Source organism: Nothobranchius furzeri, chromosome 3, assembly GCF_043380555.1.
Source record: "Nothobranchius furzeri strain GRZ-AD chromosome 3, NfurGRZ-RIMD1, whole genome shotgun sequence".
NCBI lineage: Eukaryota > Metazoa > Chordata > Actinopteri > Cyprinodontiformes > Nothobranchiidae > Nothobranchius > Nothobranchius furzeri.
The window spans coordinates 22200722-22216344 of NC_091743.1; the positions used below are offsets into that span (position 1 = coordinate 22200722).

Here is a 15623-nt window from a genome sequence, read left to right on the forward strand (position 1 = left end):
CCGGTGACCTTTGGGACATGGTTTTACCCCCTATAGGAACGTGCGATCATCTTGAAATGTTCAGATCACTTACAACTCAATAGATTCTACCTTCTTGTAGCGTTTCAGCCGGATTGGACCTTGTTTTCACACAAATGGACCCAGAATGATGTGAAATTGTGCTTTGTGCAACATAATTCTGGGTGCCACTTACAAACCATAAGTGCTAATGACTCCATTCCTTTTTGTGGTTGTAGGGGCTTTTGATTGGAGTACACTAAAACAAACCTGATCTCTCTAGGACATTCAGAAGCCAAGTTATAAGCCCACAAATGTGTAACTGGACTACTTCTTTAAATTGACACCAGATCCGGTGACCTTTGGGACATGGTTTGACCCCCTTAGGAAAGTGCTATCATCATGAAACGTTCAGATCACTTACAACTCAATAGATTCTACCTTCCTGTAACGTTTCAGCCTGATTGGACCTTGTTTTCACACAAATGGACCCAGAATGATGTGAAATTGTGCTTCGTGCAACATAATTCTGGGTGCCATTTACAAACCATAAGTGCTAATGACTCCATTCCTTTTTGTGGTTGTAGGGGCTGTTGATTGGAGTACACTAAAACAAACCTAACCTCTCTAGGACATTCAGAAGCCAAGTTATAAGCCCACAAAGGTGTAACTGGACTACTTCTTTAAAGTGACACCAGGCCCGGTGACCTTTGGGACATGGTTTTACCCCCTATAGGAATGTGCGATCATCTTGAAACGTTCAGATCACTTACAACTCAATAGATTCTACCTTCTTGTAGCGTTTCAGCCTTATTGGACCTTGTTTTCACACAAATGGACCCAGAATGATGTGAAATTGTGCTTCGTGCAACATAATTCTGGGTGCCATTTACAAACCATAAGTGCTAATGACTCCATTCCTTTTTGTGGTTGTAGGGGCTTTTGATTGGAGTACACTAAAACAAACCTGATCTCTCTAGGACATTCAGAAGCCAAGTTATAAGCCCACAAATGTGTAACTGGACTACTTCTTTAAATTGACACCAGATCCGGTGACCTTTGGGACATGGTTTGACCCCCTTAGGAAAGTGCTATCATCATGAAACGTTCAAATCACTTACAACTCAATAGATTCTACCTTCCTGTAACGTTTCAGCCTGATTGGACCTTGTTTTCACACAAATGAACCCAGAATGATGTGAAATTGTGCTTCGTGCAACATAATTCTGGGTGCCATTTACAAAGCATAAGTGCTAATGACTCCATTCCTTTTTGTGGTTGTAGGGGCTGTTGATTGGAGTATACTAAAACAAACCTGATCTCTCTTGGACATTCAGAAGCCAAGGGTACCACTTTACAATAAGGCTCCCTTATAAATGGCTAATAAATGGTTTATAAATGTCTTATTAATCAACCTATAATGCCTTATATATGACTAATAAACATTTATTATGCATTAATTAAGGATGAAAAAGACACTAAACTTACTAGTTTCTTGCCAAATAGTGAACCAAATCTGTTGACTTATGTACTTTATCTAGACTTCATATATTAAACATTTCAAACTAAGAAACTACCTTTTAAGCACTATTAGCATTTGTAAACAAGGTTTTGGACAACTAATAATGTACCTTATAACTGCATTATAAATACTTACAATGATTAAAGGGAGGCTTATTGTAAAGTGTAAAATATGTCTTTATTCATTAATAGTTAATAAACATTTATAAATACAAACTGGAGCCTTATTGTAAAGTGTAAAACATGTCTTTATTTATTAATGATTAATAAACATTTATAAATACAAACTGGAGCCTTATTGTAAAGTGTAAAATATGTCTTTATTTATTAATAGTTAATAAACATTTATAATTACAAAAGGGAGCCTTATTGTAAAGTATAAAACATGTATTTATTTATTAATGATTAATAAACATTTATAAATACAAACTGGAGCCTTATTGTAAAGTGTAAAATATGTCTTTATTTATTAATAGTTAATAAACATTTATAATTACAAAAGGGAGCCTTATTGTAAAGTATAAAACATATCAGTGTTTATTAATGACTCTTAAACATTTTTAAATGTAAAATGAAACTTTTTTAGTATGAAACTAGTTAACATTTATTTATAACCAGTAAACTTTTTGAAGACTAGGGGCCTTACTATGAAAAGTATAACAAGCTGCCTTATAACATTAGACAATACTCTATCTTAACAAGTGCAGTTGTTTTGGTTACTCTTAGGACACACAAAACCTTCTAAACAAAAATGACAAGAAAAATCTTTGTTGTGTGGAAACTGAACACATAACTGAACAGATCGTTAAAAAATTACCAGTTTCACACACATCTGTTCTATAGCTAAATATGCTGAAACAGAACAAGTCAGATAACTGAGTAGGCTTTCAGACAGACTTGCCTCTTCGAATTGGAAGCAAAGTACCATCAGCCTTCATGCTTTCTATTTTGTTTTTCACTTCATCATTGCTTTGAATCTCTTCCTCACATCGCTTAGCAAAATGGAGTACCGTCTCTCCACTGGGCTTGTTGGAGATCAGCTCCTGGTAAACAAGAGGAGCTGCGATAGCGAGCTCAGCAACTGATGCCGTGGACACAACTGTGTTTCTGTCAATCCCATGCTTCTGAAAAGCTTTGGACAAGGTCTTCATCTTTGGAAATGTCTTGAGGAGGGACTTGTATCTCTGCACAATCTCACTTGGTGTTCGGACTGAGAATCAAATTAAAACAAAGAAAACTGTTAGAAACAAATGCTCATGGCACACAATACAATCTGTTACTATAATTTACACACACACATGCATATACGTGTGTGTGTGTGTGTGTGTGTGTGTGTATGCATTTCTAAAAATGCGCATCAGTCCAAACCTTATATTCAAGTTTGGTGTCAAATACAATGTAGTTTGAAGAAAATGTTTAAATGGTAATTTTATCTCCAAAGAACATATCTTCTAGCCTGGCCTGCCAGACTAGACTTCTGCACAGAGAGTCTGGTAACTCACAGGCAGAGAGGCACATGAGGGGCGGGATTAGCCAGCTCAAAAATGACCAATCAAAAAAAAAAAAGGTGGAAATGCCAACTGTACCATGTGACACAGTAGTTTTTTTAGCTGTAGTAAAAAATGGAGCCTGGTAATGGCGCAAACATCTTTCTTTAGAAGAAAGATTTTTAGCGGTTCTTGTTGTGGTTTCAAAGACATGTCCAAGTCTTTTACAACAGAGGAAAGAGCCGCGGTGAACTCCGCTTCAGACATAATTGTTTATGAGAATTTGAGCTTCACTGTGTGTGTGACATACGCTGCTCAGTGATGATTGGTTTGGTTAGCATTTTCAGGGGGGTGGGGTTATTTACATAGGAGAGTTACCAGACTCTTTCTCTGTGCAGAATTCAACAGAGGAGGAGTCTGGCAGGCCAGGCTACATATCTTCTGTACAAGTATTTTGCTCACCACGCTGCCGGAACTTCTTTTCCTCCTTCTTGTATTTCTTGGCTTTTGAATGCTTGTTTTTGAATTTGCGCTTTTGCTTCTTTGGGGGTGAAGATGAGGATGAGGATGACCACTCAGATGATGCAGATGAAGATGTGGAAGATGAATCCAAGTTTTCAGAAGGATTGTTGATAAACGTATCATTTAATGGTTCGTCTTTAGGTTGCGCTGCAGAAAAAAATGGATGAATTTAGATTTTTTTTAACACATATCAGGTAACACAGAGTGAAACAAACATGCAAAGTAGCTGCCAATTTCATTTCATTACACAATGGATGATTTTGTCAGCTTATGTGCTTTGACAGAATGAGAATGATGCACCCTTCTGAGTGAAATAATATACATGTGGCTGGGCAAATCTAATTTTTGTAGACTATAGAATAATAAAACAGTATAATGACTGAGTGTTGTTGTCCAATACAACATTAAATGTCAATAATTGGCAGTAATTACCTATTACCGTGGTGTTTAAAGGAGAAAAAGGGGAAAACTAAGTTGCTGGTACTAAGAGATAAAGTGGCACAACTACAAACCATCTAAATGAACACTTTGATGTCGAAATGTGTATTTTAAATTAATTATTAAAGTATGTAAATGAAAATGTATTTATTCGTGAGAGCACAGACAACTGTAAGAAAACAGATAATAAACAGATAATAGGTAATGGCATAATACATGCCAATTAATTAATCAATAGGTTTAAACCCAATTAGAACAAGTTATTTTTAAGAGTTAACTGGCATAACACCAAAGAGTAACTATTTTTTTTATCAACACAGTGACAATAAGGGATCTTCATGTATATTTATAAATTATCTGATTTTTATCACAATAATCTAAAATTAAACAATGTTTATGAAACTAGTTTAATGTCATACTTGACAGAGATGATAGCTGACTTCGGAGGAAATCCCTCTCTCCTTCCAGTTCTTCAATTCTCATCTTTTGCCACTCCAGCTTCTCCTTAAGAAAAGCAACTTCCTGTCTCTCCTTATTAAGAAGCACAGTTGCAGTAGGGGCAAGGCCAGAAGAAGTATCTAAAAAAGACAAAATTTAGACACACATTAACAACAGTAGCAGAATCTCTAATCTAAACTAGGCAAACTAAATGACAGCAGAAACAAAAATATCTACTTTAAATGGTAACAATACAAATGTAAAAAAAGTTCTGAGACAAACACCTGTTGTAGAGCAGACACTTCCAGAACAAAATAAATTATTCCTCCATGTTACCACACTGGGGTTATTCATAATGATATAAATGTATATACATTTACTAACTATTAAAAAATATAAAACTTTGTGAGGTGTCACTTTCGTAATAATTAATAGTACCAGAGATAGCTAGGCACTGTAGCAGCCAAATGGTTCATTGTTAGCATTAAAACATTCCTCACCATCACGTTTCTCTGTTGACAGCGTTGGTTTAGTGTTAACGTTATCCAGTCGCTGCTTTTTGTTTTTCTTTGAACGCGTGATGACCGCAGGTGTCGCAGTGGAACAGGAATCTTTCTCTTCATGTCCATCCATGGCGCTGCCGTAGCTAGCGTCAGTCCGTGTCGGTTTGACTGGTGGATCCACCTCAGCTCCGACGCACACCGATGGGAGGGACTTCCGTATTAAGATTCACTGTGATTGGATGTTTGCACTAAGCTCATCTCTGTATGGCTAATTTTCGTTTTATTCCCTTTGGCGCGACGATGGCTAGTTTTCATATGCAACCTAAAAATCCAGCGGGAAACGCTTCATAACTGAGTCCAATGCACTATAAGAGGTAAGCAAATTGTTTTATTTTTTGTATGCAGGGTTGTTCTTTTAATTATAATTCACTTTTAAATATTACTTTAGCTGATGAAGAAAAATCATTTTTAAGAATGAAAATGTTTTGTGTAAATGTAGCATGTTTTGTATTAACTTAACTAAATATTCTTGTTCCTGTTGTGTTAGCCATTTTTACATTTTTCTTTGAAAATTATCAGCATTTACAAGTTCGCTTGCAGGGAAGAGTAGTCATAAATAATGATAATTAACATATTTATTAAAAACCCATTTATCTTTCTTTTTTTGGTCATTCTTAGTAAGTCAACATAATTATAAATTCAGGTTTTTATTTAGCAAGTGTTACTTCCTGTTGAGCTGTGTATTGTAAAAAGAAAAAAAAACAACACAAATAGATTGCAGAGGCAATACAGTTAGTAACTGTATGTGCTGTGTTTTTTAAGTAAGTAAAATAAACTGGAACTAGAAATGTTTATATCTTGATTTTTTTTGTGTGTTGAATTTTTTGGTCAAATTAATGGTTTTACATTTTTCCTTGACTTTTCAAAGAATGCTTTGAGAATTATACAAAGACTTGATCTGTTGCTATATCAGTGACCTTTTTTTACCTATGACATTCTGAAGATACCAGTATTTCAATGTAATAATATAATTAAATAAATCTATAATTTTTCCTACTAGAATGCCTCTTGGGATGAAGTTGCGCACTCATACAGAGGGAAAACAAACTAAAAAGAAGACTCTGAGGCTGATTAAATGGCTGCAAAAGAAACACCTTCTAAAGAAGAAGCTGAGATGCCCTGTTTGCCACCATAAGATGAAAATGATATCTGTGGTGAAGAAAGACCAATTTATGTGGTATGAATGCATGATAATGTAGAACATTTAACATCACATTCTGATATTAAAGGCAGGGTACGTAAGTTGGAATTGTTAAAATAATTTTGACCATCTGACCTTGTTCTATGAGAAAAAGTGTGATCTTTCATATTTTATTTTTCTCCTAAGTCCCTCCCCTGGCTTTACAGCTAAACTAATAATTTCTGCAAGCCTACCACATTGGCCAATAGCACTACATTTCAGATGTTCTCTCACTTGACTCGGCTTTCCCTGCATGTGCACGTTAGGAGGCGTGGCTTTCGGCTCATTCAGGAAGGTCGGGGATAGAGCAACAGCCCTTCAAATTTTAAAAGCAAGACACAGTGCTAACTTTATCTCAATACTTATTTATTTTTTAATATAATTTTGTGATAATGTTTATAGGTTCATTTATTTACCTCACTTTTTGGTTTGTTCTCAGGTGCTGCAAAAGAGCAAGTCATAGAAAAGTCTCCAGAACAATTAGAACTGGCTCCCTCTTTGAGAAATCAAAATCTTCTCTTTTCAGTTGGATGAAGTTCATCTACAGGTAGCCTGTGTGTATAAATGTCAACAGGAATAGCAGTTAATAATAGGGCCTCAGTGAGTTTTGATTGGTTTTCATTTCTGTCGCAGATTTTCACAAGGGCTCAGGCTCAGGCAGATAGATATGATTGATGATGATGTGGCTGGCAGCTCCAAAACATTAAGTGCCATGGCAAAGCGTATTCGACAAGTCTGCATCAGTGCAATGGAAAGACACGGAGTAAATAAAGGGCACTGTCTTGGTGGTCACAAAGAATTTGTGGTTATGGATGAAAGCTGTCTCCGTCATCAGCGAAAGGTTGTAAACTCTCAGACCCCTTTGTTATTATCAGTCCAGATCTGAACATGTCCCCTAAACATATAAGTTTTAAGTTTTTACCATTACATTTAAGAATCAATATAGTAAAACTGTTACAACCAAACAAAAACAATCTGTTAATAAACATATTATTATATCAATTACTATGATGATTTGAATCACTTGAGTCAGAATTTAACTAAATTAAAGTTTGTAAAAGTAGTCAATTAATCCATAAAGGAAATGAATGACAGAAAACAGCTTTTTTATTCAACATCTTTGTCATGCTGTTAATAAAGTTAAAATACAATTTACTTTAATAACAGCAATACAATTAAAATGTTAAGATGCAAACTGCATTTAAGAATATACTTTGTAAATATTCTGTTTAACCTTAATCTTTTTTTATTTTCAGTATGCACGTGGACGCTTCGGAAATGCTTGGAAAAGAAAGAAATGGGTCTTTGGACTGATGGGAGTGAAAGACAAAAGGCGAAGGCTCGTGTTAAAACTTGTAGAGAAACGAACAAGGCGTCACCTTGTTCCTCTGATCAGACAGCATGTTAAGTCAGGTAGTGCCATTATCAGTGATGAGTGGAGAGCCTACAAGAATGTCTTGACAAACATGGGGTACAAACATTACACAGTAAATCACAGCAGGTGGTTTGTTGATCCTCACTCGGGCAGTCATACACAACATATTGAAAGAGCTTGGATGACAATTAAAGGACATATTCGCAGACTAAGAGGAAATCGTACAGAGATGTTGTTGGAGGAACATCTTAAAGTTCTCGAATGGTCATCTTGGCTTGGTTCAAAACATCCTGATGGACCACTGGGACGCTTATTCAAGGACATATGGAAATCATTCCCAGTTTAACCTGAATCTCTTCTACAACAGTTTTTTTTAGGGAGGGGGTATTTGGTGTGTTTGATGAGTTTGGATGTTAAATGTGCTACACTTACAATACATGACCATTTTTGACAGTAGTTAACATGGTTTGTACAAATATTTTAAGCATTTAGTGTAACTCTGAAGTTTAACAAATTTAAACATTTAAGACTAATTTTTAGTATTTATAAATGTTTATTAGTCATTAATAAATAAAGATATGTTTTATACTTTACAATAAGGCTCCAGTTTGTATTTATAAATGTTTATTAATCATTAATAAATAAAAACATGTTTTACACTTTACAATAAGGCTCCAGTTTGTATTTACAAATGTTTATTAATCATTAATGAATAAAAACATGCTTTGCACTTTATAATAAGGCTCCCTTTTGTATTTATAAATGTTTATTAATCATTAATAAATAAAGACATGTTTTACACTTTACAATAAGGCTCCAGTTTGTATTTATAAATGTTTATTAATCATTAATAATCATTAATAAATAAAGACATGTTTTACACTTTATAAGAAGGCTCCAGTTTGTATTTATAAATGTTAATTAATCATTAATAAATAAAGACATGTTTTACACTTTACAATAGCGCTCCCTTTAATCATTGTAAGTATTTATAATGCAGTTATAAGGTACATTAATTATTTGCCCAAAACTGTGTTTACAAATGCTAATAGTGCTTAAAAGATAGGTTCTTAGTTTGAAATGTTTAATATATGAAGTCTAGATAAAGTACATAAGTCAACAGATTTGGTTCACTATTTGGCAAAAAACTAGTAGGTTTAGTCTCTTTCTCACCCTTAATTAATGCATAATAAACATTAATTAGTCATATATAAGGCATTATAGATGGATTAATAATACATTTATAAACCATTTATTAGCCATTTATAAGGGAGCCTTATTGTAAAGTGGTACCAAGCCAAGTTATAAGCCCACAAATGTGTAACTGGACTACTTCTTTAAATTGACACCAGATCCGGTGACCTTTGGGACATGGTTTGACCACCTTAGGAAAGTGCTATCACCATGAAACGTTCAGATCACTTACAACTCAATAGATTCTACCTTCCTGTAACGTTTCAGCCTGATTGGACCTTGTTTTCACACAAATGAACCCAGAATGATGTGAAATTGTGCTTCGTGCAACATAATTCTGGGTGCCATTTACAAACCATAAGTGCTAATGACTCCATTCCTTTTTGTGATTGTAGGGGCTGTTGATTGGAGTATACTAAAACAAACCTGATTTCTCTAGGACATTCAGAAGCCAAGTTATAAGCCCACAAATGTGTAACTGGACTGCTTCTTTAAATTGACACCAGATCCGGTGACCTTTGGGACATGGTTTGAGCCCCTTAGGAAAGTGCTATCATCATGAAACATTCAGATCACTTACAACTCAATAGATTCTACCTTCCTGTAATGTTTCAGCCTGATTGGACCTTGTTTTCACACAAATGGACCCAGAATGATGTGAAATTGTGCTTCGTGCAACATAATTCTGGGTGCCATTTACAAAGCATAAGTGCTAATGACTCCATTCCTTTTTGTGGTTGTAGGGGCTGTTGATTGGAGTACACTAAAACAAACCTGACCTCTCTAGGACATTCAGAAGCCAAGTTATAAGCCCACAAAGGTGTAACTGGACTACTTCTTTAAAGTGACACCAGGCCCGGTGACCTTTGGGACATGGTTTGACCCCCTATAGGAATGTGCGATCATCATGAAAGGTTCAGATCACTTACAACTCAATAGATTCTACCTTCTTGTAACGTTTCAGCCTGATTGGACCTTGTTTTCACACAAATGGACCCAGAATGATGTGAAATTGTGCTTCGTGCAACATAATTCTGGGTGCCATTTACAAACCATAAGTGCTAATGACTCCATTCCTTTTTGTGGTTGTAGGGGCTGTTGATTGGAGTACACTAAAACAAACCTTACCTCTCTACGACATTCAGAAGCCAAGTTATAAGCCCACAAAGGTGTAACTGGACTACTTCTTTAAAGTGACACTTGGCCCGGTGACCTTTGGGACATGGTTTGACCCCCTATAGGAATGTGCAGTCATTTTGAAACGTTCAGATCACTTACAACTCAATAGATTCTACCTTCTTGTAGCGTTTCAGCCGGATTGGACCTTGTTTTCACACAAATGGACCCAGAATGATGTGAAATTGTGCTTCGTGCAACATAATTCTGGGTGCCACTTACAAACCATAAGTGCTAATGACTCCATTCCTTTTTGTGGTTGTAGGGGATGTTGATTGGAGTACATTAAAACAAACCTGATCTCTCTAGGACATTCAGAAGCCAAGTTATAAGCCCAGAAATGTGTAACTGGACTACTTCTTTAAATTGACACCAGATCCAATGACCTTTGGGACATGGTTTGACCACCTTAGGAAAGTGCTATCACCATGAAACGTTCAGATCACTTACAACTCAATAGATTCTACCTTCCTGTAACGTTTCAGCCTGATTGGACCTTGTTTTCACACAAATGAACCCAGAATGATGTGAAATTGTGCTTCGTGCAACATAATTCTGGGTGCCATTTACAAACCATAAGTGCTAATGACTCCATTCCTTTTTGTGATTGTAGGGGCTGTTGATTGGAGTATACTAAAACAAACCTGATTTCTCTAGGACATTCAGAAGCCAAGTTATAAGCCCACAAATGTGTAACTGGACTGCTTCTTTAAATTGACACCAGATCCGGTGACCTTTGGGACATGGTTTGAGCCCCTTAGGAAAGTGCTATCATCATGAAACATTCAGATCACTTACAACTCAATAGATTCTACCTTCCTGTAATGTTTCAGCCTGATTGGACCTTGTTTTCACACAAATGGACCCAGAATGATGTGAAATTGTGCTTCGTGCAACAAAATTCTGGGTGCCATTTACAAACCATAAGTGCTAATGACTCCATTCCTTTTTGTGGTTGTAGGGGCTGTTGATTGGAGTACACTAAAACAAACCTGACCTCTCTAGGACATTCAGAAGCCAAGTTATAAGCCCACAAAGGTGTAACTGGACTACTTCTTTAAAGTGACACCAGGCCCGGTGACCTTTTGGACATGGTTTGACCCCCTATAGGAATGTGCGATCATCATGAAACGTTCAGATCACTTACAACTCAATAGATTCTACCTTCTTGTAACGTTTCAGCCTGATTGGACCTTGTTTTCACACAAATGGACCCAGAATGATGTGAAATTGTGCTTCGTGCAACATAATTCTGGGTGCCATTTACAAACCATAAGTGCTAATGACTCCATTCCTTTTTGTGGTTGTAGGGGCTGTTGATTGGAGTACACTAAAACAAACCTAACCTCTCTAGGACATTCAGAAGCCAAGTTATAAGCCCACAAAGGTGTAACTGGACTACTTCTTTAAAGTGACACTTGGCCCGGTGACCTTTGGGACATGGTTTGACCCCCTATAGGAATGTGCAATCATTTTGAAACGTTCAGATCACTTACAACTCAATAGATTCTACCTTCTTGTAGCGTTTCAGCCGGATTGGACCTTGTTTTCACAGAAATGGACCCAGAATGATGTGAAATTGTGCTTCGTGCAACATAATTCTGGGTGCCACTTACAAACCATAAGTGCTAATGACTCCATTCCTTTTTGTGGTTGTAGGGGATGTTGATTGGAGTACATTAAAACAAACCTGATCTCTCTAGGACATTCAGAAGCCAAGTTATAAGCCCACAAATGTGTAACTGGACTACTTCTTTAAATTGACACCAGATCCAATGACCTTTGGGACATGGTTTGACCCCCTTAGGAAAGTGCTATCATCATGAAACGTTCAGATCACTTACAACTCAATAGATTCTTCCTTCCTGTAACGTTTCAGCCTGATTGGACCTTGTTTTCACACAGATGAACCCAGAATGATGTGAAATTGTGCTTCGTGCAACATAATTCTGGGTGCCATTTAAAAACCATAAGTGCTAATGACTCCATTCCTTTTTGTGGTTGTAGGGGCTGTTGATTGGAGTACACTAAAACAAACCTGATCTCTCTAGGACATTCAGAAGCCAAGTTATAAGCCCACAAATGTGTAACTGGACTACTTCTTTAAATTGACACCAGATCCGGTGACCTTTGGGACATGGTGTGACCCCCTTAGGAAAGTGCTGTCATCATGAAACGTTCAGATCACTTACAACTCAATAGATTCTACCTTCTTGTAACGTTTCAGCCTGATTTGACCTTGTTTTCACACAAATGGACCCAGAATGATGTGAAATTGTGCTTCGTGCAACATAATTCTGGGTGCCATTTACAAACCATAAGTGCTAATGACGCCATTGCTTTTTGTGGTTGTAGGGGCTGTTGATTGGAGTACACTAAAACAACCCTGACCTCTCTAGGACATTCAGAAGCCAAGTTATAAGCCCACAAACGTGTAACTGGACTACTTCTTTAAAGTGACACCAGATCCGGTGACCTTTGGGACATGGTTTGACCCCCTTAGGAAAGTGCGATCATCATGAAACATTCAGATAACTTGCAACTCAATAGATTCTACCTTCCTGTATTGTTTCAGCCTGATTGGACCTTGTTTTCACACAAATGAACCCAGAATGATGTGAAATTGTGCTTCGTGCAACATAATTCTGGGTGCCATTTAAAAACCATAAGTGCTAATGTCTCCATTCCTTTTTGTGGTTGTAGGGGCTGTTGATTGGAGTACACTAAAGCAAACCTGATCGCTCTAGGACATTCAGAAACCAAGTTATAAGCCCACAAATGTGTAACTGGACTACTTCTTTAAATTGACACCAGATCCGGTGACCTTTGGGACATGGTTTGACCCCCTTAGGAAAGTGCTATCATCATGAAACGTTCAGATCACTTACAACTCAATAGATTCTACCTTCCTGTAACGTTTCAGCCTGATTGGACCTTGTTTTCACACAAATGAACCCAGAATGATGTGAAATTGTGCTTTGTGCAACATAATTCTGGGTGCCATTTAAAAACCATAAGTGCTAATGACTCCATTCCTTTTTGTGATTTTAGGGGCTGTTGATTGGAGTATACTAAAACAAACCTGATTTCTCTAGGACATTCAGAAGCCAAGTTATAAGCCCACAAATGTGTAACTGGACTGCTTCTTTAAATTGACACCAGATCCGGTGACCTTTGGGACATGGTTTGAGCCCCTATAGGAATGTGCGATCATCATGAAACGTTCAGATCACTTACAACTCAATAGATTCTACCTTCTTGTAACGTTTCAGCCTGATTGGACCTTGTTTTCACACAAATGGACCCAGAATGATGTGAAATTGTGCTTCGTGCAACATAATTCTGGGTGCCATTTACAAACCATAAGTGCTAATGACTCCATTCCTTTTTGTGGTTGTAGGGGCTGTTGATTGGAGTACACTAAAACAAACCTAACCTCTCTAGGACATTCAGAAGCCAAGTTATAAGCCCACAAAGGTGTAACTGGACTACTTCTTTAAAGTGACACTTGGACCGGTGACCTTTGGGACATGGTTTGACCCCCTATAGGAATGTGCAATCATTTTGAAACGTTCAGATCACTTACAACTCAATAGATTCTACCTTCTTGTAGCGTTTCAGCCGGATTGGACCTTGTTTTCACACAAATGAACCCAGAATGATGTGAAATTGTGCTTTGTGCAACATAATTCTGGGTGCCATTTAAAAACCATAAGTGCTAATGACTCCATTCCTTTTTGTGGTTGTAGGTGCTGTTGATTGGAGTACACTAAAACAAACCTGATCTCTCTAGGACATTCAGAAGCCAAGTTATAAGCCCACACATGTGTAACTGGACTACTTATTTAAATTGACACCAGATCCGGTGACCTTTGGGACATGGTGTGACCCCCTTAGGAAAGTGCTGTCATCATGAAACGTTCAGATCACTTACAACTCAATAGATTCTACCTTCCTGTAACGTTTCAGCCTGATTTGACCTTGTTTTCACACAAATGGACCCAGAATGATGTGAAATTGTGCTTCGTGCAACATAATTCTGGGTGCCATTTACAAACCATAAGTGCTAATGACTCCATTGCTTTTTGTGGTTGTAGGGGCTGTTGATTGGAGTACACTAAAACAACCCTGACCTCTCTAGGACATTCAGAAGCCAAGTTATAAGCCCACAAATGTGTAACTGGACTACTTCTTTAAAGTGACACCAGATCCGGTGACCTTTGGGACATGGTTTGACCCCCTTAGGAAAGTGCGATCATCATGAAACGTTCAGATCACTTACAACTCAATAGATTCTACCTTCCTGTATTGTTTCAGCCTGATTGGACCTTGTTTTCACACAAATTAACCCAGAATGATGTGAAATTGTGCTTCGTGCAACATAATTCTGGGTGCCATTTAAAAACCATAAGTGCTAATGTCTCCATTCCTTTTTGTGGTTGTAGGGGCTGTTGATTGGAGTACACTAAAGCAAACCTGATCGCTCTAGGACATTCAGAAGCCAAGTTATAAGCCCACAAATGTGTAACTGGACTACTTCTTTAAATTGACACCAGATCCGGTGACCTTTGGGACATGGTTTGACCCCCTTAGGAAAGTGCTATCATCATGAAACGTTCAGATCACTTACAACTCAATAGATTCTACCTTCCTGTAACGTTTCAGCCTGATTGGACCTTGTTTTCACACAAATGGACCCAGAATGATGTGAAATTGTGCTTTGTGCAACATAATTCTGGGTGCCATTTAAAAACCATAAGTGCTAATGACTCCATTCCTTTTTGTGGTTGTAGGGGCTGTTGATTGGAGTATACTAAAACAAACCTGATCTCTCTAGGGCATTCAGAAGCCAAGTTATAAGCCCACAAATGTGTAACTGGACTACTTCTTTAGACACCAGATCCGGTGACCTTTGGGACATTGTTTGACCCCCTTAGGGAAGTGCTATCATCATGAAACGTTCAGATCACTTACAACTTAATAGATTCTACCTTCCTGTAATGTTTCAGCCTGACTGGACCTTGTTTTCACACAAATGGACCCAGAATGATGTGAAATTGTGCTTCGTGCAACATAATTCTGGGTGCCATTTACAAACCATAAGTGCTAATGACTCCATTCCTTTTTGTGGTTGTAGGGGCTGTTGATTGGAGTACACTAAAACAAACCTAACCTCTCTAGGACATTCAGAAGCCAAGTTATAAGCCCACAAAGGTGTAACTGGACTACTTCTTTAATGTGACACCAGGCCCGGTGACCTTTGGGACATGGTTTTACCCCCTATAGGAACGTGCGATCATCTTGAAACGTTCAGATCACTTACAACTCAATAGATTCTACCTTCTTGTAGCGTTTCAGCCGGTTTGGACCTTGTTTTCACACAAATGGACCCAGATTGATGTGAAATTGTGCTTTGTGCAACATAATTCTGGGTGCCACTTACAAACCATAAGTGCTAATGACTCCATTCCTTTTTGTGGTTGTAGGGGCTTTTGATTGGAGTACACTAAAACAAACCTGATCTCTCTAGGACATTCAGAAGCCAAGTTATAAGCCCACAAATGTGTAACTGGACTACTTCTTTAAATTGACACCAGATCCGGTGACCTTTGGGACATGGTGTGACCCCCTTAGGAAAGTGCTGTCATCATGAAACGTTCAGATCACTTACAACTCAATAGATTCTACCTTCTTGTAACGTTTCAGCCTGATTTGACCTTGTTTTCACACAA

The 15623-nt window shown here is 37.5% G+C and overlaps 2 protein-coding genes across 3 annotated transcripts; one reads left to right on the forward strand and one right to left on the reverse strand.

Annotated features, from left to right (window-relative positions):
- Nucleotides 1-1966: 1966 nt before the first annotated feature.
- Nucleotides 1967-5036, reverse strand: LOC129155803 (coiled-coil domain-containing protein 106-like). Its single transcript, XM_054735537.2, has 4 exons — nt 4904-5036; nt 4385-4543; nt 3468-3674; nt 1967-2728 (listed from the first exon to the last, which is right to left on the reverse strand). The coding sequence occupies exons 1-4, from the start codon at nt 5034-5036 to the stop codon at nt 2406-2408; spliced, it is 822 nt and encodes a 273-aa protein (XP_054591512.1). The 3' UTR covers nt 1967-2405.
- Nucleotides 5037-5054: 18 nt separating this feature from the next.
- LOC129155802 (uncharacterized) lies at nt 5055-8037 on the forward strand. 2 transcript variants are annotated; one of them, XM_054735535.2, is made up of 5 exons: nt 5055-5280; nt 5967-6143; nt 6586-6693; nt 6780-6987; nt 7403-8037. In XM_054735535.2, the coding sequence occupies exons 1-5, from the start codon at nt 5267-5269 to the stop codon at nt 7865-7867; spliced, it is 972 nt and encodes a 323-aa protein (XP_054591510.2). In that variant the 5' UTR covers nt 5055-5266; the 3' UTR covers nt 7868-8037. The 2 variants fall into 2 exon arrangements, with proteins under 2 accessions (XP_054591510.2, XP_054591511.2); XM_054735536.2 differs by having other exon boundaries at nt 6780-6909.
- Nucleotides 8038-15623: the final 7586 nt, after the last annotated feature.